At 35.7% G+C, this 25142-nt stretch overlaps 3 protein-coding genes across 4 annotated transcripts; 2 read left to right on the top strand and 1 right to left on the bottom strand.

Annotated features, from left to right (window-relative positions):
* Positions 1–469: 469 nt before the first annotated feature.
* On the top strand, positions 470–1040 carry LOC133875801 (uncharacterized). The gene has a single exon (XM_062314036.1). It carries the CDS (start codon positions 725–727, stop codon positions 989–991), a length of 267 nt encoding a protein of 88 aa, XP_062170020.1. The 5' UTR covers positions 470–724; the 3' UTR covers positions 992–1040.
* A 10777-nt stretch (positions 1041–11817) lies between these two features.
* On the top strand, positions 11818–14854 carry LOC133875869 (vesicle-associated protein 4-1-like). 2 transcript variants are annotated; one of them, XM_062314124.1, is made up of 7 exons: positions 12022–12599; positions 12897–12967; positions 13128–13209; positions 13350–13468; positions 14007–14084; positions 14168–14287; positions 14415–14854. In XM_062314124.1, exons 1-7 carry the CDS (start codon positions 12335–12337, stop codon positions 14472–14474), a joined length of 795 nt encoding a protein of 264 aa, XP_062170108.1. In that variant the 5' UTR covers positions 12022–12334; the 3' UTR covers positions 14475–14854. The 2 variants fall into 2 exon arrangements, 1 of the variants encoding a protein (XP_062170108.1); XR_009901504.1 differs by lacking the exon at positions 14415–14854 and having other exon boundaries at positions 11818–12599; positions 13350–13475; positions 14168–14210.
* A 1037-nt stretch (positions 14855–15891) lies between these two features.
* On the bottom strand, positions 15892–19178 carry LOC133876375 (uncharacterized). Its single transcript, XM_062314644.1, has 2 exons — positions 18365–19178; positions 15892–16586 (listed from the first exon to the last, which is right to left on the bottom strand). Exons 1-2 carry the CDS (start codon positions 18821–18823, stop codon positions 16227–16229), a joined length of 819 nt encoding a protein of 272 aa, XP_062170628.1. The 5' UTR covers positions 18824–19178; the 3' UTR covers positions 15892–16226.
* Positions 19179–25142: the final 5964 nt, after the last annotated feature.

Raw genomic sequence — 25142 nt, 5'->3', positions numbered from 1 at the left:
TTTAAATTTGTGTTGGTGTCTCTCTTTTTTATAGTCTTAGATTTGGGCTCTAACAACTTTTACTGCTTCAGCTACTTTTTGGTGTTTGTTGCTATTCCCAAGTGGGGGTACAGAAGAGTTTGCCTTAATCTGTGCTTTTTTAGCTTCTGAAACCGCCTTGTGCTGCCTATTGAGAGGACCGGGTCACTTGTTTGACGTATTTCTTACCCTTTATAATTATTTTTGCACTGTTTTAGTTTGTTCGGGTCTAATGTTAGGGAGCCCACCTCCTTTTCATTTATAGGATCATCTACTCTTTTTTTTTTTTTTTTTTGAATCAAAAGTGGTAAGGTCCATCTTCCCCTATGATCGTTTTTCCTTATTCGATTAAAAAAGAAGAAGAAAAAAGTCACGATCAAAAGCAAGTACCCCACATTCATTGGTTTCTTTATCTATTTAGTCCCACCCACTTGTCGTTTAGCAGGTTACTTTATTAGCAATTCAGGGTTCTCTCTAGGCGTCCTGGTTCATGGTATATGATCGATCTAAAGCCGGTGGTTTTGGAAACCGAATACCATGCTTCTGATCTCCCAAACTGCTGCCAAAACTGCCTCTAGTTTTACTCTTGTGGTATAAAGGAAGACCCTTCCTCGCATCCAACACCATCAAAACGAGAAACTCTTTGATATCGATCTACTAAACTCTTTCCAATTCCGATCCAATTCAAAGTGAAAATTAAAGAAGTATGAGTAATATTGCAACGTGCAGAGCTTGGATGGTGGCGGCAAGTATTGGAGCAGTGGAGGCCTTGAAAGACCAAGGGATTTGCCGGTGGAACTATCCTCTACGGTCACTTCAGCAGCATGCCAAGAACAACATCAGATCCTACTGTCAGGCCAAGAAACTCGCCTCTCAGTCTTCTTCTGCCACGTCTGATCATGATCAGAAGCTGAAGCAATCTGAAGAGTCTTTAAGAAAAGTCATGTACTTGAGCTGTTGGGGCCCTAACTGATGCCCTAAATTTCTTGTATATATATATATTTCGCCAAATTTTGAATCTTGGTTCGATCGTCACAAACTCTTCTCTTTCATGTTACTAGCTAGAATATATTTGAGTAGTTTATAGACACCCAATTGGAGCTTAATTAGTTGTATTTAACTTTTAAACTTAAAAAAAAAGAAAAAAAAAAGGGGAATTAATCTTGATGCATGGTACAACATAGATAGTCCATTGATCATGGAACAATGAGTTTTAGATGAAAATAAAAATTGAGAGTAAAAGATGTTATTGAAGAAGAAATAATTAAGTTTTGACCGAAGAACATATTGAAGAATTAGATACCTAATTATATAATCTTTTATGGATTTAATTTTTCTAATAATTGTTGGTCTAATCTGAGGTAATTGATTATTAATATAGTATCAAAATAATGATTATGAAAATTTAATTAAATAATTTAATTTGTATTATTATTTATTAGAGATTTGGATTGGATCCCATAATATACTCATTAACAAACATTATGAAACAAGAGAGAAATTTTAACAGAAATCCTTTTTTTTTTTTGGTCTTTTGAAATTGTGATGCATTGGGGGAGGTGTTGGGAATAATCTCATTCTATCTGACCTATATGAAAAATCATGGGCCTCTAAGTTAGTACCGGTCCAAGGAGAATTGTGGGCCTTTAGCCAAGACACTCGAAATATCCTGAAACCAATATTCAACTTCTCTAGCTAAGAATCGAGACAAGCATGTCCAGAGAACTTAGATATCGGTATCATCATAAAAGATGTCAAGTATGTTTACTCATTGATCCACATAAGGATACAACTGGGTCTCAACCCCTAAAATTTCGGAACTAGGTCTCATCTCATAAAATCTAGATTAAAATCTTATTCCAAGTCAAATTGGGGTGTGAGTCACAATCCAGGTCCAATTAGGACTCATTGAAGAATCCGATTAACTGTCCTACTCCTAGTTGGATTGGGATAGGCTTCTCGGTTTATATCAAACTCTTAACACTCCTAGGTCAAGTTGGAGTAAAAGACCTAATCCAAGTCTGATTCCATCTCTTAGCCTATAAATAAGCTCCTATATGATCGGTCTATAAAATCTAGATTGAATTATTGTGCATTGGATATACCTTTTTCTCATAGACTTACTTCGGCATTAATTAAATGAACTCTTTTGAAATAAGTAGTAACTTGATACATAGAGTAGCAAAATCTAAAAACTTGGTTTGTTTATCGGTCACTGCCACAGTGCCACTTGTTGTGCACTTATTTGGCTTTATTTATTTATTTTGATAATTAAGAATTTAATTTTTTATTATAAAAAAAATACTGAAAATACTATTTTATGAGCAAGTCTATTTATTTTCTTAATAAGGACAATAAATCCATTATTATCATAAAAGGGACAATACACCTACCTTATCTAGGATCCGGCTTCCATGCGGTAGTTTAACTGTAGTAGAAAACGATACCGTTTTCTACTTAAAAAATTTTGCAAAACTTTTAATAAATTTAAAAATTATAAAAATAATAATAATTAAAAACAAAAAATATTAAAACAAAAAAAAAAAAAATTAAGGGGTGGCCGGCGTTGCCCAAGGGGGTGGCTGGAGCCACCCGCTTGGCCGATCTCGTCCACCCCAGTCGGCTTTGGGGGTGCTCCGGCCACCCCCGAAATGCCAAAAAACAAAACAAAAAAAAAGTTAGGGATTGGGGGGGTGGTCGGACCACCCTCAAAGGCCTTGGGGGTGGTTCGGCCGTATGGGGTGGTCGAAATCACCCCCAGGCCCTTGGGGGTGGTCCAGCCACCCCCAAAAAGCCCAAAAAAAAAAAAAAAAAAAAGGGTTTAGGTTTTGGGGGGTGGCCGGACCACCTCCTACGGCCGATCTGGGGGTGGATGAGCCACCCCCAAGGCCTTTGGGGGTGATCCGGCCATCCCCCAAAACTCAAACTTTTATTTTTTTATTTTTTTTGGTTTTTAAGTCTTTTGGGGGTGGTTTCGACCACCCCATACGGCTGATCTGGGGGTGGCTCAATGCCTTTGGGGGTGGTCTGACCACCTCCCAAACCCTTAACTTTTTTTGTTTGTTTTGTTTTTTGGTCTTTTGGGGGTGGCCGGACCACCCCCTTAGCCAATAATGGGGTGGCCGGCCACCCCTTAATTTTTTTTATTTTTTTATTTTTTAATATTTTTGGTTTTTAATTATTATTATTTTTATAATTTTTAAATTTATTAAAAGTTTTGCAAATTTTTTTAAGTGGAAAACAAAACACCATGCGGTAGTTTAAAAAACTACCGCATGGAAGCCAGATCCCCTTATGTAATAAGAGTTATGATTTAAACCTTAATTTTAATTGGATTATTTTTTCAGAGTTTGTAGACCCATAACCCTCCTTCCCCTTCAAATTGACCTTGTCCTGAAGTTGCTAGCATCAGCCCCGTCTGCTTCCGTGAGTGCAGAGCCAAAATTCTGGTGATGGGCAAAAATGAGACGTAACAAGAAGAACGTTAACATCACTAATTCGTATTATCAAGCCGGAATATTCTCTGCCATGTGCATCTTCTGCAGTTTCTGATAAGATGATCAAACGGTCAAAGGTGGAGTCGATCAGAAAAGTCATGGGCTTGAGCTGCTGTGGTCCTATCCTAGCACTATCAAGTTTTAAGATTTATTTATTTATTTTAAGCATGATGTAATCCCAATTATGCGTGAAAATATGTGCTTCTTTCGTCGCACTTTTTTTCTTAGCTTCTAGCTTCCCACCCATTTTTTATTTTTAATCTTTTACTAAAATTTTAGAATAAAGGAAATAGCCAATTTTATATTATTAGCCTGGGGCTGGTATACCCTTGGACTTTCCGAAGTAGCCGTTTGAATATAATACAAATAAGAAAAATATTGACTTATAATTGGTCTTTAATTTTTTTTTTTTTTTTTTTTTTTTTTTTTTTTTTTTTTTTTTTTTTTACAACTTATTAACATATTTTGGGAATGCATGGTGGCTTTGAATGCAATTGAATTTTGTAAAACCAGAGGGCCAGACAGTATTATCTTAAAAGGAGATTCCTTCAAAGTGGTTAATATATACTATCAACAAACCGTGTTTAAATTGGTGCAAGTATTGACACACTGTAGCTGATATTCACAAAGTTCAATTCTCCGATTTTTTTGAACTTTAAAGATTTGTCATACGCTAAGGGGACCGTACTCTGCGGCGCATTTGCTTGCAAAAACGAGGATCCATATGGCTATAGATTGAGTTTGGCTTGATTGCTACCCGAAGAGTATTAGAGAGATTGTAATATCATAGTTATGTACTCTGATTCTTTAAGGACTTTATGCTCTTGTTGTTTTCCGAATTATGAATGAAATCAGTACAATGTTTATTCAAAAATAAATAAATAAGAGAATGTTAATTTTTTTTTTTGGGAGGGCGGGGGGCGGGGGACTACATGTATCTCCTCTAACTATCATTCTTTTTATAACGTCCCCTCTAATGTTTTAATTTTTGTAATGTCCATCCAATTTATCATTGGAGTTGCAATGTTTCCATTCTATAATTTAAAATGACAAAAATATTATTTATAAGATAAAAAATTCAAAAAAAAAAAAAATATACTAGGAATGGCTTGACCATCCTCTACAATTTTTTTTAACATTTTTCCCATTCAATTATAAAAATAAAAAAATAAAAAAAAAGTTTTTAATTCATACTGCTCGCATATCACATATGCGAAAGAAAATGACTTGTTCTTTTAAGGGAATGACTTACCTGTCTCAGACTGTCAGTTTGTCACAAAGGCAAAAATTCAACAAAATTAGAAACTTGAACTCTTATTTGTCACAAAAGTAAAATTCAGATACTTTTGAACAATTTCCCTTTTTAGAAAAATGACACCTTCCCTGCAAACATAATATTATTGACTGCTAATCTTAGAAGGGTGGGAGCATACATATCTCTCTTGAGGTTCCAAACGTGAGTACTTAATGATCTATGTTGAAAGAGTAATGATTCACTACCATTTAAATATACAAATTTTCACCACCTTGTCTATGTGGCAAGGTGGTCCCTCACCTTAATTTATTTTTAAAAAATAAAAAAATTCAAAAAGTAGTGGGGGACCACCTTGCCACATAGGCAAGGTGGTGAAAAGTTGTATATTTAGGTGGCATTGAATCATTATTCATGTTGAAAAACCTTTAAGGGTGGGTAGAATATTTGTTTCACGGCTATTGACTTTCAGCGGTCAGTAGTTAAAAAAAATTGTTTCAACATCAGTTCGGTCTAATAGACAGTAAAATTTTTATTTTGTCGGTTAATCAAACCAAACCAAATTGTCATAACCCGTTTAGTCCAAAAATATGTACAATAAATATTTGTTTTTTTTTAAAAAAAAAAATTGGCCTTAAAACAACTAATTTTTACCTATAAAAATAAGTTTGGCCCAATATAAAAAGCTTACAACTAATTGACTTAATCGAAGTAATCAAAATTTATTCTTATCGGTATAAAGTGAGTTAATTAATCAATTTAATCAACTTTTTCGATTAGAAAGTACTCCTATTGTTACCGACTTAACCAATACCCCTAAAAATCTCCTTAAATCTTGGTATTACACAAAAACTTTGAGGACATGTGTGATATTTCCCACAGACAACAAAACTAAGTGGCCTGTCTGTGTTATTTTTTTTTCCTTTAATTGAAGACCAACTTTGACACAAAAGTCAATAACCGTGTTCTTTAGCTTAAAGTGACTGTTACCAAATCAACGGCCTCTTTCCCACGTGCTTAAATTAATTAAAGAAACCAATTAAGCAAAGCAAAGCAAAGCACCCCTGGAATTTGGAAAACCAGTGCCACAAATCTGGGAGCTACTCAAACCCGGTTTCTCACAAAACCAGTTCACCCCGTAAACCTCCAAAAGATTCATTTTTTCTTGCCCACTTTATTGCTTCCCCAGTATATATAATCATGGACTAACCTGTCAATCTTTACTCAGCTAGCTACACAACATTTGCTGACTGACAAATTTATTTCCTTCTCTACCGCTCTGTAAATTTTCAAAAACGTACCAGAAACAGAGACAGAGACAGAGACAGAGACAGTCAGACAGAGAAGATGAGTGGTAATAAGAGGGCGTGCAAGTTGGAGATGGCATTGAAGAGCATGCAGCAGAAGAGAAATGCTGTGGCAGAATCTGTAAACGATAAGGGAAACAATCATGTGTGGCGCGGCATGGGTGGGAGCGTGAGTCAGGGCCAGGAACAGAGGATGAACTCTGATGAGAAGAGGCGGAGGAGGAGGAAAGAGAAGGCTGAGAACCTCTTTCACTTGATTTACTGGGGACCCAGTTAGTTATTTAATTATTATTGTTCTGGGAAATATTATATATGGAGAGTTGTGGAAAAGAAGTTCAGATATGTTTGCCGGCGCCGCAGCAATTAATTAGCAATACTACTTTGCTAGACCTATAAACGTTGTGCCTAGAAAAATAGACCTATTAACCTTTGTGAGTGTCATTCAAGGTTTACGTTTAATGTGTAATTATATTGACCTATTTTTGCACCCGTTTTATTTATTTATTTTTATTTTTATTATTTTATTTTCCCCCATGTCCTTGTTTATGGAATGGACAACTTACAGATATACTCTATAGAGAGCTGTCATAGACTCACAAGCATAAGGCGATGGTAGGCTGGTAGCCCATTTGCTTATCTACTTCTGGAACGGAAAAAATTAAAGATATATACATTTAGGTTTAAAAATTAAACTTAATTCCAACTAAAAATTAATTTGTTCATTCATTATCATTGAAAATTCTAGTTCCGTCCCATTTTGAGGGCAGTTACAAGCATAGATTCATAGATCCTGCAGTGGTTGATGGTGCCACTTTTATATAAGATATGATATGTTTATAATTTTTGTAACTCTAATAATTTTTTTTTTTTCAAATTGATTATTGAATTTATTTTTTTACATGTGTGTTATACATATTTAAGAGTTAATTTTTTTAAAAAAAAATTGTTAAAATTATACAAAAATTATATAGAATGTAAACGTTTCATATCTTATTTTTATACCGATAATTAAAGTTTATTACAATGTGAAATGAACACAACTTTCTGTTTGCTGTCTGACAACAAAAATGATTTGAAAAATATGCATGGAAATATGATTTGAGAAAAGTACTGTAGTGGTCAGCTTTGTTGGTTAACATTTTCTCACCCTTTTTTTTTTTTTAAGGAATATTGCCTACAAACTCGGGCCATTTTTTGCATCAAACAATTTGAAAAATGCTACTTGTTAAAAATATAATACGTTACTAATGAGAATTAAGTATATTTTTAATAAGTTCTTACACTTTATATTATAAAAAAGCTTCAAGCGAAAATGTTTTATTTTATTTATTTTTTTAAAAAAAATCTCTCTTCAAAAGTGAAGAAAAACTATTTTGGGAGAGAGATTTTTTCAAACCGCTCGATATAAGGAACGGCCAAAATTCATGTAATTTTGAAATCTAGAATTTCCTTGAAATTGTAGGAAAGATCCTAATCCCTTTATCTTTTTTTTTTTTTCCGGTGTTCTCTAACTTTCAACATATGCCTAATGACCTAAAAACCTATAGCTAGCTGATAGCTACACCAAAAAGGATTAAGTTTAGGTACTAAAAGCTTAAAAAAAAAAAAAAAAAAGGAAAAGCCAAAAATAAGCTGCAGCACTTATATTATAATTTTTTCAATGATTTAGATTTAATTTCAAGTTTTTTTTTAAAAAAAGAGAAAGTATAATTAAATCTGTTATCTTAAAAAACTACCGCATAAGTGTTACAATTTTTTTTTTTAAAGAAAAAATAGATAGTATTTATTTCACAATTACAATTTTAAATTAGTGCATCAAACTGTGTATATGGTTTCATATCATTTAAATTTTGAGAAAATTATATTTTACCCCATGAAGTATCTACCCGTTTGCGTTTTGATATTCAATGTTCAAAAATTGACATTAAACCCCCCCAATCTATCTCATGTTGGTAAAAAATACCATACCTCCATATTGTCCGTCACTTGGACGGAAATCAGGTTGTATGCATGGCACATGACTCTCTTTTACTTTTGAAAATGCCCTCAAAAGGTAAAGTGTCATAGCAAAAGAATATACTTTTTTTTTTAAAAAAAAAAAAAAACCTTAAATAAAAAAAAAATAGGGTTAAATACTTTGACCCCATGTGTTTTAAATACTTTATTTTTTGCACCATATGCTTCATTTCGTATTATATATGGTATCTCGTTTATAATTAAAGACAAATATGATACTTCTATTCAAAAATTGACGGAAGTTCACGTCACTGTCCATAAAAATCGACACTTGTCCCTTGCCTAATTAAAAACTAAAAAATAAAAAAAAATTTACAAAAAGAAAAAAAAAACATTTGAAAAAAAGAAAAAAGAAAAAAGAGGGGTCGCTTGAGCCACTCCCATGGCCGGTCTGGGAGTGGTTTGACCGCCCCCATGGCCCTTGAACCACCCCCACAAGGTTTAGGGTTTGGTCCTTGGGGGTGGTTTCAGCCACCCCCATTTTGCCCAAAGGGGTGGCACCGACCATCCTTCTTTTTTTAAAAAAAAGAAAAAATTTAAAAAAGTTTCAATTATTTCTAGTTTTTTAAATTTTAAATTTTAAATTTTGCATTTAAGCTTTTTGTTTTTTTTTTGTTTTTTGTTTTTTTTTTAAAAAATAAAATAAAATAATTCTTATTTTCTTTTACACTTTACACCCTGTGGGCATTTTCGAAAGTTTTGGTAAAAAAAGGTCATATGTCGTGCACGTGACTTGATTTCCATTCAAAGTGACGGACAACATGGACGGATGATATTTTTTGTTAATGTGAGATATATTGTGGGGGGAGGGGGCTCTATCGTTGATTTTTTAACATTGGATGCCAAAAATGCACATATGTATATCCTTCAAGGGGTAAAATGTAATTTTCCCTTAATTTTTTTAAAAATGTGCCAACATTAACGCCATGTATACTATCAAATGCACATTCTTTAAATCCTAACAAAAAATTGGATAATAATTTGAAATGAAGAGGATTCTATTCCCTTTTTTTTTGGACTTCCATTATTCTTCCCTAGTTGTTAAATGATCCCATGTCCTCTCTCTCTCTCTCTCTCTCTCTCTCTCTCTCTCTCTCTCTCTCTCACTCATCATTTGTTTCTCTTCCACACAAATTTTTTGATGCCTAGTTTTGGAGGGTTTTGCCACGTTGGATGTTCGTGTGAAAACAAAGAGAAAACATCGACAACCCACCAAGATGTTTTTCTTTTTATTCTTTTGACGCCACAAACTCATCCCAATAAATATACGAGGGCTTCTAAATAAACTTCACCTATATAAACATTAACATTGTTATTACAAACTTTATATGCATATCTAAAATTGTTGCCGAAAGATGGCACAACAAAACACTATAAACTAATTACTTATCATAAGTCAAGCCTTCTCAAAAAGTCATGTCTACGGCTCAGCAAATTTAAGTAAACCGACAATTTGTAAAGTGAGTTCTCCTTTTGAAAATACCTCTAATTCTAGTGTTTATAATAGCTGATACTTCACATAATTTTCAAAACAAATTAAGGTTGCCATCAAATGTTTAAAATATCCATTTGCATCGAGAAGTTTGTACATATATATATAAGTTCTCTTATTTTCCCCCGCATCCCACAATATAGAACAATAAAAACATTTCATAACATGATAATGAAAACAACAATTAAAGCATAACATATCTCATACTTTACATAATATTAATATGTTCATGCATTATCATTCACATGTTTTAATCCTCTCACATTCTCGTACTTTTCTTTTCTTATTGATAGGCGTATCCATGCTCCCCCACTTGACCTCTGGAGTTTGTTGAGTGCATTCCCAATTAACTGACCGGTTACTACTATCTTATTCCCCTTATAGCTTCAATGTATTAAGTGCATAACCCTACTTAATTACTGAGTTATTAGGCAACTTTATTTCCTTATTCATAACTTCGAGGTATTAGGCGTATAATCCTCTTAAACCTTTGGGCTTTCACATGCATTATTTTAACAGAACATTTCACATGCATTGTCATAACATTACACTTTTTGCAAAATTTGCTTTCCTTTTAAACCTCAACTTTTCATGAGTCATTTTTCCTGAAAATGTACGCATTGAAAAATATTTGAACTATAATCATGCTCATGTAAATATTAGGAGCTCAATGAAATCATCTATTACATGCTTTTGTAAAATAGTGCAACGTCAATAGATTTATACTTACAACTTGGCCTTATATTCCAAAAATGATTCATTTGACTCCATACTCTCAGCATTAATATTAAATCTATTCATCAGGCTTTTTACTTTTCTTTAACTCTTTAAAATACCCTTCAAACCCTATTGTTCCATTTAAACTTCATTTTCATTCTTCTACTAACATCTTGTTTAGTTGTTTGGACGTAATTTGCGAACAAGACATACTAATTCTTTATGACATAGCTTGTCTGGATGGATATACCGAACGATACAATCTGCAACTACCTCGTCCAAACGGAACCCCACCTAACAGATTAGGGTGTTCCAGTGGGGTCGGTTCGACCATCTCTAATTAGACTTTTGGAGTGACCGAACCACCCCTAGCTAACCTAACCTCCTAATACCATCCTTGCCTACAAAATTTATCCTCATTATTGAAAAAAAGAAAAAGGTTTAATGCCTTATTGATACTTGAGTTTTCATATTTTTTAAATTTAGTATCCGGTTTTTCATTTGTTTCATAGGTGATATGAGTTTAGAGGTAAAAATGACTTTGGTACTTCTATTACATTTTTCGTTCAAATATTAATGGCCTGACACGTGACACTATATAAAAAAATAAAAAAGAAAAAAGAAAAAGAAGAGGGGGGCCACCATGGGGTGGCTAGCCACCACTATTTTAGCCAAGAGAGTGGCTCAATTTGAACAGAAAATGTAATAAAAGTACTAAAGTAGTTTTTACTCCTAAACTCATGTACTACCTATAAAACAAATGAGAACTCAGGTACAAAATTTAAAAAGGTTGAAAAATCAAGTATGAGTAATGTATTTAACCCAAAAGAAAAAGAAAAAGAAAATCTATGAGTTACATAGTTTGGGTATGGAATTTGTGTCAATTGGAATGGTGGCATGCACGTCTACACTCACAGCAAAGTTCAATTTATGTGCCACCACGTTATAAGGAAACTCCCGAAATGTAATTAATCCTTTTTGGGTAAAGACTAAAGTATAATAGTTTAACAATGTCATGCCTTCTATTGGACTAGAAACTGCCACGTATTCATACCCAATTGAAAACGATCCTAATAGATGACATATATAAAGCTGGATTAATGGTCTATTCCAGACACCATTAATGTCGCTTTCATTGCTTATCACCTTCCATTTTTCAAAGCAACCTTTTTTGTGCCAAGTTTCTCAAAGTACATTGCAAGTTTGACTTCTCAACCTAATTTTGCCCTGCCACGTTGTTTTTTTTTTAAAAAAAAAAAATTCTTTTTTTAACCCCATTCGGGCCCCGATTCGTTTCAAATCCACTGATTACAGGGAATGTCATTGATTCACCTAATTAATTCCCACCTTCCCAACCAAACCATACCAACAAACCTGACCGACCACTGTAAATGTCGTACAGCACACCGCACCTAATCTGCAAAAACATCATTAAAACCCCTGCCCTTCGGATGAAGGAAGAAAGAATGCCGTTCCATCTTCAACCCAATCCATCTACTCCTCAATAAATTAGCATGATTGCCGTAACGATGTCTTTCACGCTCCGAGAATAGCGCGTGATATCTCGGTGCAGCTTAAATTCCATTGACGTCGGGCACACTGGCTGGATGTTGTCTAGACGCGCCTATACGAGAGTCCGTAACTTTACCGCATCGTGTTTCATGCAGCCTCCGCGCATGTGCGGCTCGATGAATGCACATATATCAATTATTCGACCTTAATAACTAACTTAATGACTTCCAAGTCCCAAAGCACAATCTGGAACCGCGGCATGTTAAATGATACCCCGATCAGACAGGAAGGCAAGCGCACGGACGTCAAACAAGAGTCAATTCCAGTAGAATCCACCCCCAAAGTCCGGCTTCTTTGTGCTTAAGCTTAACTCTGCCACTTCTCCATTTCCGTCTTTAACTTCGAGTCCACGATCGGCGAAAAGCTTACTCAGGGAGGAAAAATTGAGAGAATCTATTTTTTCGTGCTGTAAAACCAACCTCCACCAATAGCAGCTTGCCACGTGCTAGGTTGCGGCGAGACCATGGCCGTAGCGGACCACCACCACAAATCACACTCCGACATGAAACTCTTCCGGCTCTGCACGTTTTGGCAATCGGGGAATACGTCGTCGTCCACGTCGTCCACGCAGAACCTCACTCATAGTAACCTCGGGAGCCAGAGCAACCGACACATGGAGGGCCCCAATTCGAGGCCGTCCTCCAAAACGGTGTCGTCCGTGGCGCGATCGCTGCTGCCGCCTCGGCGTAGGCTCAGGCTCGACCCTGCCAACAACCTCTACTTCCCAAGTATGTCGCCGTTTCTTCAAGCTCTTGAGTTTGACCTTTTTGGTCAATCCCAAGAAGTTGGTGTTGCGTGATTCGCGAAATTTATAGATTGCGGATTAGAGTATTGTTTTTCATATATTTGGTCGCCGTAATCCGGACCACTGTTTAGTCACAGAGAAAATTTAAGACAATTTTTTTAGCTTAACTAGAAAATTACAGGGTAAGGCTAAAAGTAATAAGAAAAGACGATAAGTGCTTTCTATTAGCTTCATTCTCATTGCCTTATATATATGTGTGTGTGTTTTGTGCATTGTGAAGATGAGCCGGGTAAACAGGTTAAGAGCGCGATCAGGTTGAAGAACACTAGCAGGTCTCATGTAGCTTTTAAGGTATTTGGTTTCTTCTCTGTTCTTGTCTCTTTTGACGTTGTTTCACGATTCACTTCATTGGTTGGTGATGGTTTGTATTATTTGATTTTTATCTACTTTAAATGCCGAACGATTCTGCATTTCAGAGATCCACCTAATGTGTTTGTTTGCCCTGCTTTAGTTTCAAACTACAGCACCAAAGAGCTGTTATATGCGTCCTCCTGGCGGTATCCTTGCTCCTGGAGAAAGTATTATTGCAACTGGTACTACTCTATTGTGCTTAGGATGTTGGGATTTCACTTTTGTATTGGGAGGGGAAAGTGGGGTTTAGTTTTTATCTATGTCTTGAACTTGCCAATTTATTATCTTTCTGACTTCCTCTCTTCTGAATCTGAATGGACAGTTTTCAAGTTTGTGGAGCATACTGAGAACAACGAAAAACAATTGGACCAGAAGAGCAAGATTAAGTTCAAGATCATGAGTCTGAAGGTGAAAGGAGGAATGGAATATGTACCTGAGCTGGTAAGATGTATGGCCTCTGGTTGCAATATTGCTAACTTCTCGACTTGTTTGTGGATTTATGTTGCTTAAGCGAGATTTGCATATTTGAATATTCACTTCTGGAAAGCTTTGCACTTTAAAATGTATCATTATTAAATGGAAAATCAAGCAAAGGTTCATTTCTGCTGAATCATATGTTCTTCGTGGATGCAACTGCTAATACAGTTTTCCAAATTGTCATTTGTTTTAATGACCCTTTGTGGATCCTCCTTTATGCACTGTGTTGATTGCTCTTCTATATGGAACTCATGGCATCTGTAAATTCTACATTTTCAATTGGATAAATTTAGCAGTGGTACTAGTTTAATTTCTTTTATTACCTTTAGGCAGTGTGACCTTTTAGCATACAGTTCAATGAACAAAAGGATCAAATATTATTTCAGCCAGTTTGAGTAGTAGGATTTAACCTATTAGCATGCTAAATAAACTTTTGTATTTTTGGCTTTCAGGATATTTGCTGGTGCTAACCTAATATTTTTCATTTAACTTTTTATCACAGTTTGATGAACAAAAGGATCAAGTAACTGTTGAGCGAATCATGCGGGTTGTATTTTTAGACGTGGAGCGTGCGAGTCCAGTAAGTTAGTTTTTATAATTTCTGTATCTGTTGTGAACAAATGTCCCATGGTAACATTGTGTGTGTTTCCCCCCTTTCCATAGGCTTTGGAAAAACTGAAGCGTCAATTAGCTGAAGCCGAGGCTGCACTTGAAGCACGCAAGAAACCTCCTGCGGACACCGGACCTCGGGTTGTCGGGGAAGGGCTTGTAATAGATGAATGGGTATGTCTTTCATGTCTGTTCGGATACGAATCCTCAATCTTTTAATTTTTTTCTTATTGCACTCCTTTTTTTTTTTTTTTTTTTTTTTTTTTTTTTTTTTTATCCCTGTTACTGTTATCATTTTCAGAAAGAGCGAAGGGAGAAATACCTGGCTCGACAACAGGTTGAAGCAATAGACTCTGCATAGTGTGTGATTTGCCCCTGCTGCAACTGCTTTTGCTGTATCATTGCACCCATCACTAACTAGGCATCTGTTTTTGGAAGATCAACGGATGGGTTGGCAAGTACAGTGCTTCATGCATGTGGAGAAATACAACTGATTTTGTCACGACTATACTTGAGATGAGCCGTGTGAGTGAGGGTAAATATACCTGATTTTGGACTGAGCCTTTCTACTTGTAGATAGTGGATTTTTCTTTGTATGAAAATAAATGCGTGTAAATCTTATTGACTAGGGTGCCCAGTTTATGCCAGCCTTTTAGTCTTGTTTCTTTTGATTGACATTTTATTCATAAATTCATCGGTTTCCTTGGAATGTAATGTAGTATCTTGTTATGCTTCTTGTTATGTGCCCCTGTGCCAAAGTTATTATTTAATGCCCTTTGGCTGAAGTCATTTATTACCTACTTGATTAGACAAAACAAAGATAAGCTCTCTACTCTCCTTAAAGGGGCTGCTAAGTTTTTGCTAAGAATTTTCTTTAGGAGTTGAAAATGTGATTGCTGGGAGCTCAGTTGGACTTGAAGATCATGTCATCAAACTGAAATTGCAAGCTCTCACTCATGAATGGCACACTGGATGAATCAAAGACAGCTTGTGAAACTTATTTGAGAAGACTAGGGCCCCTGATGAATCTTAAAGGGAAATGATCTGTGGAAATTGGTAACAATTGCCCATTTTGCTTTTGTATAAAACAAACATGTACCTGTCACTTCGATCTATTGAATCTATGCGGTACATAAGTGCTACTTAATTATGGAGTGTGAATCTCAAACAGGTTTTAACTGGGATTAGTGACAATAATTATGGAGTGTGAATCTCAAACAGGTTTTAACTGGGATTAGTGACAAATAGGGCTGGTAATGTTTGATACATCCTCTAAATCCGGCACAAACAAGACACAAAATTAAATGGTTAGGATTTAGTGTAATAGAATTTGGGTTAAAACGGGTTGACTCGGTTAGACATGATTAATAAACGAGTCAAATTCATGTCAAGCCACAATTTTTTATTATCAAATTGATTTATTCATAAATCTAGTTGTGAATACGTATAATTGATGTAATTTTTACTAGTAACGTGTCAAATATTTACGTCAACTCAACCCATTTATATTAAATTGGTTAAAACAAGTCGTGTTTTTGTCGACCAAACACGGTCTTTTTATTAAATGAGTTATACGAATTGTGTTGTGTCACCCATTTAGCTAAATGAGTTGGATCAAAATTAAAGAATTTAACTCGTTTAATTAAATGGATAAGGTTTAGATTGACCTTATAATTATACTCTTATAACTTCACACAATCCAAACTGGACACACGAATCTGCATGGCCACCTCCACTAAAAATGACTGTGTAAGCCGTATCAATAAACAAGAATGCAGTTGCATACAATAGACATGGAATACAAAGCAATTGAAAAGCCAAGAAATACAAACATATGGATAAAAGTTTCTCACTCACATCTCTCCCCCACAGAACAAAATACAAAGAATTTCAGTTCGAAATCTGAAATGAAGGACTAGATAGTGATGCAACTCTCTCTCTCGATCCGTCTGCTAAATACAAAATCCAGCCAGTAAATATAAGAAACAAAAACACAAATACCAAAAGAAAAGGAAAACAAAACAAGAAATCAAACACCCTAAAACAGAGCATATCCTGTACATATATAATGGCCTAATCGTTCCTGGAGTATATGGTTTATTAATTGTGTCTCTCATATGTCATCCGGCAACTGAAAATTCTGCGACCCCAAAATTTGATGAGAGCTATTTTGAACGAAGACGGCGACCCAACACTTGCTGCCATTGAATCCTTCCCACAGGGAGAAATTAACAGTCCCCTTCACCGCCTTCCGGGCAGAGATGTCTTTCAAAGTGCAGAGCTTTTCAAGTTTTCGAACGACGAAGTCATTGGACAGAACCCGCCCTCTGTTATCCCCCTTGGGACAATCAGTCACCATCCCGCTTTCATACAACGCCACCATGACATTGGCGCCATGATTATCCACCTTTGACCTTAGACTTCCTGCTAGGGAGACTTGCAAGGAGTCTGGCGCAGGCCTTTGGAAGCTTGCCTGTTCAAATTATTTTTTGCATACTAGTCAAGGTTTCATACTTTGAAAAAGATTAACACAATGAAGGTAAATCAATTTTCTATTGAAAAAGCTTCATTTTATTTATATACTTGAATTCTTTCTTGGTAGTATATACATATTAGCATTAGAGTTGATAATTTTTGACACGACCTGCTAACTCGACACAAAACCAACACGAAATTAGCGGTTTAGAGTTGAAGGTTTGATCCGTTTAATTAAATAAGTCGGATTATAGTTAACTTATATACTTTTATATCCACGCTCGACATGACACGACCGAACCGAACCGAACTTGACACGCGAAATAAGGACTGATAGTTTTTTATACGACTGGTGAACTTGGTATGAACCGAATACAAAATTTGCAGATTAGAATTGGTAGGTCTAATCCGTTTGATTAAATTGGTCTAGTTATGATTGACTTATATAATTTTATACTCATATCTCAATACGATCCAAACTGAATATTGTCACTGTAATTAACACGAAGCAACTAAGCTGATACATTTGCTTCGTTTCATGCTATACGATTACCACATTTTCGTACATATGTTCAATTTTCATGTTAATATTGATGTGACAATAGTTTCAAGCACTTCTGTAATCATGTTCAAGCTAGTAGATTAAAAAGTCATTCAAATTAAATTAATATATATTTAAAATGTATGTAATTTTTATATACACTTTTAATTGCATGCTCAAGTAAAAATGTATTTTCATTTGTATTTTGAATAAATGTTAATTTAATAAATTAGACAAAAATAAATTCCTTAATAATCTAATTCAGAGAAATCTTTGTTGGATGATTCGTCAACAGGTGGCTTCCCCGACAGCTCTAAAGTGATTAGGTGAGAAAGTGACTTTCAAACTAAGGAGATGTTTGACGGTGGTGATCAAACCCCACTGCCCACCGGCCTACCTAAAATTGCATACCACCTACGCAAGTGCCACAGCTGGAAGATTCTACAGTCCTCCGTCTAATTTGACCATCTAATTCTGATTAACTATATCCATACAGTATAATAATATGTTTTTATGAGATAATAATCACCCTGTAAACAAAATTGCTTAGAAATGTTCTCATATTTATTAATTTACATTTTCGAATTACTGTAATTCAGATATCAATCATGAAGTGTATGGACATGAATATGCTCACAAATTTAAACAAATATATATATAACAAATGCGAAACAAATAAATACATACCATATCTGAGGAGAGAAAAAAAGGGGGAAAATTACATATTCTGAGGCAATGTTTTTGACAAATGCAAGTTTGGGATGTTGGGTTAGCAATTCCTAAGCGAGTAAAGTTACTTAGTAAATTTTTATATAATTAGAATGACGTGGTAGTAAAAATCAGTGATTAATTTTACCTTTATTTTTTTACAAAGATTGATCAAATGGTTAATTTTTACTGGTACATCATCAAGTTGTATGACAATCGTACAACAGTTTACTAAATAGCATTAACTGTTGAAATGTCAATCATATACTCTAAATTATTTCAAAGTAATACCTCAATCATTTTCTATAACTAAATCTACAAAATCATAAAAGAGCAGCATTATAAAATTATTTACACATTGACGTGACAATCTATAATTAGTAAATTAATTAATGATTAAATTGTCAATCATATACTCATAATCATTGATCCACATTTTACCAGCTTAATTTATAAAAAAAATTGTAATAAAAGTTATAATCCCAACCATATTTTCATCCACAAAATCATAAAAGAGCAACACTAACCTGGAACGTCGGAGCAGGGAACCTCGGTGCGTCCTTAATCGCCGCCAAGAGAGCCTTCTCATCATTCCCAACACATTGGGCTCTACCCTGCACCACGACCTGCGGGGTGAACATCGTGTCGAGCTTGAGGGCCTCCACGTAGGCCTTTTGCCTGACGGTCCACTGGCTGCACCCAAATGGGTCCTTCCAGCCCATGTAGTCCCAGTAGTCCACATGAAAGGCCAGCACCACCACCGGCGGCAGCTCCTGCCCGTCGAAGTCCCCCCTCCCCAGCCTCGACACCAACAGCTCCGCCTCGGGCGACGTGGCGCAACCCTGCGACGAGAACAGCTCCACCAGCACCGCCCCTCCGCGCCGATCCTCCTCCGCCGCCACGTCTGCCGTCACGTTGCTCCGCTCCCCGGACGACGTCTTCGAGGTACCTCCTCTGCCGAAGCAGGCGAAAAAACGACGCGCCATTTTGTGTCGTGGCGCGGTGGCCGGTGGTCAATAAGAGCACAGAAAGGACGGGGCCGGGAGAGAGAACCCAAAAGCGTTTTGTATGTAGAAAGAAAAATCAGTGAGAGAAATGTAAAAAAGTCTGATAAAAAGAGAAGTGGTATGTAATATGGGAATATGAGAAAGGATGATGGGGAGAGAAAGGTGGCTAAGAAGATGCTGGGAAAGCTTCTACTTTGAGGCTTTGAATGCTTCGTATTTTCATGTTTCTTTTTTTGGTATTTGGCTGATTTGTTTATCGGGAGGGAAAGGTCCGGGGACAAGTGTTGTGGCTGGCTTGGTTAATTGGGGACCGTTGCGTTGCCGACACGGATGTGTTGTCGGTGACACGTTGTTTGTCAGAAGTGGGTTGGATGTCAGCGAGGATGATCAGCAATACCAACCGCCACCATCGCCACCACATTTTACGTGGAGGGTTTGACAAGGAATCCTAGCTATAAAAAAATAGAGGAAAAACAGAAAAGACCCTCCGGCCACGTTATATGTGAAAGATATTTATGATAGTGACATGAATAGAGAGATCTTTCGAATCAAATGATTCAAAATTGATTAGAATAATAATAAAAAAAAAACTGAAAATTAAATGTATAAAGCGAGAGAGAGATTAAAATTAACATAGAGAAGCTGGGGTTGTCTCAAAGATTAGGCCCTTTTGAAATTTATTTTTTCCTCCTCTTTTTTTTATTTTTACTTCTCCTAAAAAATATCAATTTTAAAATATTTTTAAATTTTTCACTATTTATATGACATCAACATTTTTTTATTACTTTTTAAATAAAAAACTTACTACAAAACATATATATATATATATATATTTTTTTTTTTCTTCACTTTTTCATATAAATTATTTCAACTTTATATCACATCATTCCTATTTTCTAATCATTCAAAAAAAATTCATAAGGGGAGGGAAGGGGTGAGAGAATTTCAAACGAGGCCTAAGTAATTGTGTTGTGAAATATTTGTTTGAATAGTAATAAAAAGTTATTGATGTGATATAAAATTTAAGAATGTTTTATAGAAAAGTAAAAATGTTTTGTTTTGTAGTGAGTTTTTTTTTATTTAAATAATAATAAAAAATTATTGATGTAATATAAAAAGAATAAAAAAGTTAGAATGTTTTTTATTTATTTTTTTAAGAGAAATGAAAAGATATAGAAGAGGATTTATGATAGTTTGCCAAACAAGCTCTAAAGGAGTCCCTTGAGTAATCAACCATGAAGTACTAGGAGTCCTTTTTGAGTTGAAATCGGTCTTTTGGGCCAGCTTTTCGAGTGAAACTCGCGATTTAACTTGATCCATGTGGAGAAGGGTGTAAGCTATGGGTTTCAGTTTATTTGATAAGAGTGGATAAATGAAGTAGTCTTGTGAGGGAGTTTCTCATCATAAAAAATAATAATAAAAAAAAGTAGAGAGAAAAATAAAAGAACAAAATTAGGGCTATATCTTTACTATATTAAAGTCTATTAAAATGAAATATAATAAAGTAATATTTATAGAGAAATTAAACAGTGGTGGAAGAAAAAAAACTTCAACTAAATAAGAAAGAAATTAGACTTACAACAAGAAAACTAAATAAATATACTAAAAAAAAAAAAAAAACCCTTGTTGTCTATTTGTTTTGGGGTAAACGTGGTGGTATATATATTATACCTGTTCTATTGATGAATTTCCGACATTATAATAAATTATTTTTAGTGTATGGTTCTTAGAGAAATGTTAGAGTATCTCTTAGTGTTCTCCTGGTGTATGTCTAGGATGGCATAGATGTAATTAAAAAATTATATCTATATCCTTCTAGATGGCATAGATACAATTTTTTAAACAAAAAAATTACATCTATGCCATTCCAGATGTACACCAAGAGAACACCAAGAAATGCTCTAACATTTCTCATGGTTCTTATTACGTACGACCATTTTTGGGCAGTAGATAGTACTGATTATGGTGATCTTGGAGAAGGTGTCAAGGCACGTGAGAACAAATTTAAGGTTTGTTACATATGGATTTATTGAGCTAGATGAATAATTAATCCGAATCACTGCTAATGCCCACTTCATATTAATTATCTTAAACAAATTAAGCAGTACTCTCTCATTGCCCTCCAGCTTAATTTCCTGCAAAGAAAAAATATTAATGCCCACAAGATTAACATACAAAGTACATCATGATAAACCTTGCATGAAAATTAGACAATTTATTTTTATTTCTGTTATTAAGTAATTTGAATAAGGATTGTCAAACATAAGATCGATCCATTAAACGTAATTTCACACCAACTTCAAAAGGAGAATTGTAACTCTCAATATAAAATTAAAAATTTAGAAAATTAAGTTCTTACTCATTTTTCAGTATTGTGGATAATTTACAATGATTTTTTTTTTTACTTGAAAAATTCGAAAAGTGAGATGAGTGGATGAAATCATTAAACATAATTCCAAACCTCACTAGATGTGTTTTTTCCGCCCAAAAAAATAGTAGATACCCCATATATAACTCTATGGGAGCTAAGCCTTTTTTATTTTTTATTTTTTAAATCATTCTTAAAATTTTCAGAGGTTTTTTTTTTTATGATGGCAAATTCAGTGCCAAAACTTGTGTTGTAAGTTTTGGTCTAAGGTTGGAGTCAATTTTAAAGATATCATTCAAGACTTGGTTGAAAATTGAAGAACAAAAGTTGTCGATTGCAACATCAATCGAAGCTCGTTTGACTGAGACAATATTTCAATGTTCAATGAGAAAAACAGAATGTCTCGATCACATAAGAATTTATCGAGAACATGAAGACATTTCAAGCTTGATATCCAGAATGCCTCGATCACACTTCCTTTGATTGAGTGATCATAAGTCCAACACAGAAACCCTTGATCGCAGGCACGATTGCACCATTACTACAAAAAACTTGGTTTTTAGCCACGTGGCGATTTCGCGACGTGGTGATTATCCAAATTGCGATTTTGCCATGTGGGTAATCCACCACGTAGTGAAATGCTTTGCGTTGGTAATTAGCCACATGTATTTTTGTCACGTCACCAATTAGCCACGTGGCTAAAATATTCATATTTTTTTCAATTTTATTTTATTTTATTTTTTATTTTTTCAGAAATTGAAAATTTTTCCGATTTTTTTTTTTTTTTTTAATTTTTTTTATGTTTGAAATTTTAGCCATGTGGTTTATTGGCAACGTTGCCAATTGGCCACGTGGTACATAAACCACGTGGCTAATTACTCCTTCCAATCCATTTCTAATTTCCCCCCACCCCATTAACTTTTAATTCCCCCCCCCCCCCCCCCCCTTTTTTCTTTTTTTATTCATTTCCCCCCGCCCCTTTAACTTTTTATTTCCTCTTTTTATTATTTTTATTTTTTTTTCATTGCCCCCTTCCCTCTTTAACTTTTCTTTTCATTTTCATCTTCTTTTTTCTTCCTTCTTCTCCTTTTTCCCAAGGATGCCTTTCCTCCTTCTCCTTTTTTTTTTTTTTTTCCCTCCCTTTTCTTCACACAGACATGAAGATGGAAGAGGGAGACTAAGAGAGCTGGAGAGAGAGAATTGGAGCGATTCTGAGAGAGAGTTGTGGTCGACGACGGCGCCGGAGTCTGGAGGGTCATGGCTTGACGCCGGTGAAGCCAAGGGGGTGTTTCCTGCATTTTTTTTTTTTTTTTTGGTTTTTTTTTTTTCCCTTCTGTTTCTTTGATTTCTCTGATCTGAAAGTTTGGGTTTTTTTTTGTTGTTGTTTCATTTCACTACGTCTCCGATAAACATGCATCTTCACCGGTAAAACAGGAACGACGACGTGGTGATTTTTGGTGATTGTTGGTATTTTTTGGTGTTTTGTTGGTGACTTTTTGGTAATGCGATTGACAGAGGATTTTTGGTGATTTTTTGGGGATTTTCTGGATTGGATTTCATGGGGGAAGGAAGGTGATTTTTGGTGATTGTTTGGTGTTTTGTTGGTGATTTTTGGGTATTTTTTGGTATTTTGTTGGTATTTTTTGGTAATGCGGTCAACGGAGGATTTTTGGGGGATTTTCTGGATTGGATTTCATGGGGGAAGGAAGGTGAAGATTTCGCTGGCCTTGCAGAAATTTCTGGCGAGGGGAAAAAAAATAAAAGAAGTTTCTGGGAGGGCTATAAAGAAATACTGGAGAAAAAAGAAAAGAAAAGAAAAAAAAAAAAGTGGTGGTTAGCATCGTGGGTTAGTTCCATGTGGCTAAAAGTGTCTAATTTTTTTTTAAAAAAATAAAATGCATTTAGCCACATGTGAGTGGCATGTGGCTAAAAGCCATGTGGCTAAGTAACTACATGTATAAAAATACACATTGTTAAGTGACATTTAGCAACAACCGGATTAACTACGTGGGACCCACGTGGCTAACTGCACGTGGCTAGTAGTTAGCAACATGGATGAGCCTTATCCACGTGGTTAATTGCATGTTGCTAAATACCAAGTTTTTTGTAGTGCATGCTCGATTGAAGATCAATTTTCTCTCCATCTATATAAGCCTCATAAGGCACGACTTTCATAACACCTAAAGGCTATATATTTTATTGTTCTTAGAAGATTAATTACGAATCTTATTTATAAAGTAGTTGGAGTGTGCCAAACAAGATAATACCTAATAAACAAACGAGAAAGTAATGTTTGGTTTTTATTTTTTGCTTATTTCCTGTCCATTTCTATATAAGAAATGGGCAAATTCACCATTGAATATTAGAAACTACATGGAACCAATAGGGATGTGCATGGGGCGGGGCGGATTTCTGCCCTTTTTTCCCCCGCCCCGCACCCTTGCGGGTTGCGAAAATCACACCCGCGCACCAAACGAAAAAGCTAGAATTTGTGCGGTGCAGGGTGATGCGGGGTAGGGGGTGCAGGTTGTGCGGGGCAGGGAAATTCGAAACCTAGATCTAGAAAGCTAGATTTTCTCATGAACCAAACAAGAAAATCAGATTCAATTTATTCAAACAAATCACTGGAAATCAGTGAAATCACAAACAAATCACATACAAGCTCTGGAGCTTCATGATGTCCCCACAGGACTAGCGACTCGGCGAGGCCTTTCAAGCTCTCCAATCTCCATGGTCGACATCTCTTCCCAAAGAAGAGATGGGAAGAAGCCTGTAGAATTGCAGTAACATTTCATGCTGTTGAGTGAAAAAGTAATAGAATCAAACAACGTGACAAGATCAAAAGAAAAATAAGACTGAAGAAGTTAAGGAAGAAAGATTCTGCCAGAGGGAAGAAAGAAACGAAAAAATGAAGGGGGGATGGGGTTAAGTGGCGCCAGGTAAGTATAAGGGTAGGGTTTTCTTATGCGAGGAGGGGCGGGTCCCCATTTTTTTTTTACAACTAGGACCCGCAATTTGCTCGGCCACGCACGGGTCCCCCATATTTTGACCCACACCCTCTGAAAAAACCATAAAACCGGTCTTTCTAGGGGCGGAGCGGAAGAAAAATAAGACTGAAGAAGTTAAGGAAGAAAGATTCTGCCAGAGGGAAGAAAGAAACGAAAAAATGAAGGGGGATGGGGTTAAGTGGCGCCAGGTAAGTATAAGGGTAGGGTTTTCTTATGCGAGGAGGGGTGGGTCCCCATTTTTTTTTTACAACTAGGACCCGCAATCCGCTCGGCCCCACGCGGGTCCCCCATATTTTGACCCACACCCTCTGAAAAAACCATAAAATCGGTCTTTCTAGGGGCAGAGCGGAAGAAAAATAAGACTGAAGAAGTTAAGGAAGAAAGATTCTGCCAGAGGGAAGAAAGAAACGAAAAAATGAAGGGGGGATGGGGTTAAGTGGCGCCAGGTAAGTATAAGGGTAGGGTTTTCTTATGTGAGGAGGGGCGGGTCCCCAATTTTTTTTTTACAACTAGGACCCGCAATCCGCTCGGCCCCGCGCGGGTCCCCCATATTTTGACCCGCACCTTCTAAAAAAACCATAAAACCGGTCTTTCTAGGGGCGGAGCGGGGCGGGGCGGGGCGGGGCGGGTCCTGCCTACCCGTAGGAACGAATATGTGGTCTCATAGATTCAATGATAAATTTACAAAAGAGGTGGGTAAAAGATGGGCAATAAATGAATTTGTATCATTTCTATAAACAAAATATTTACTTGTTGCATTAATAGTGTGGTACGGGAGGACAACTATTGCAAAACATCCTGCTTATTCTATTAAAAGACGAGAAAAGATTGATAAATCTAATTTGAACATAAATTAGCAACAAATTGGTTTGTAGTTAATTTTTATAAATTAGTCTAATAAAGTGACATGTGTCTCATAGCA

The sequence above is a fragment of the Alnus glutinosa genome, chromosome 8 (assembly GCF_958979055.1).
Source record: "Alnus glutinosa chromosome 8, dhAlnGlut1.1, whole genome shotgun sequence".
Lineage (NCBI taxonomy): Eukaryota > Viridiplantae > Streptophyta > Magnoliopsida > Fagales > Betulaceae > Alnus > Alnus glutinosa.
The sequence above is the reverse complement of the archived record's forward strand: the minus strand, read 5'-3'. Positions and strand labels throughout refer to the sequence as shown.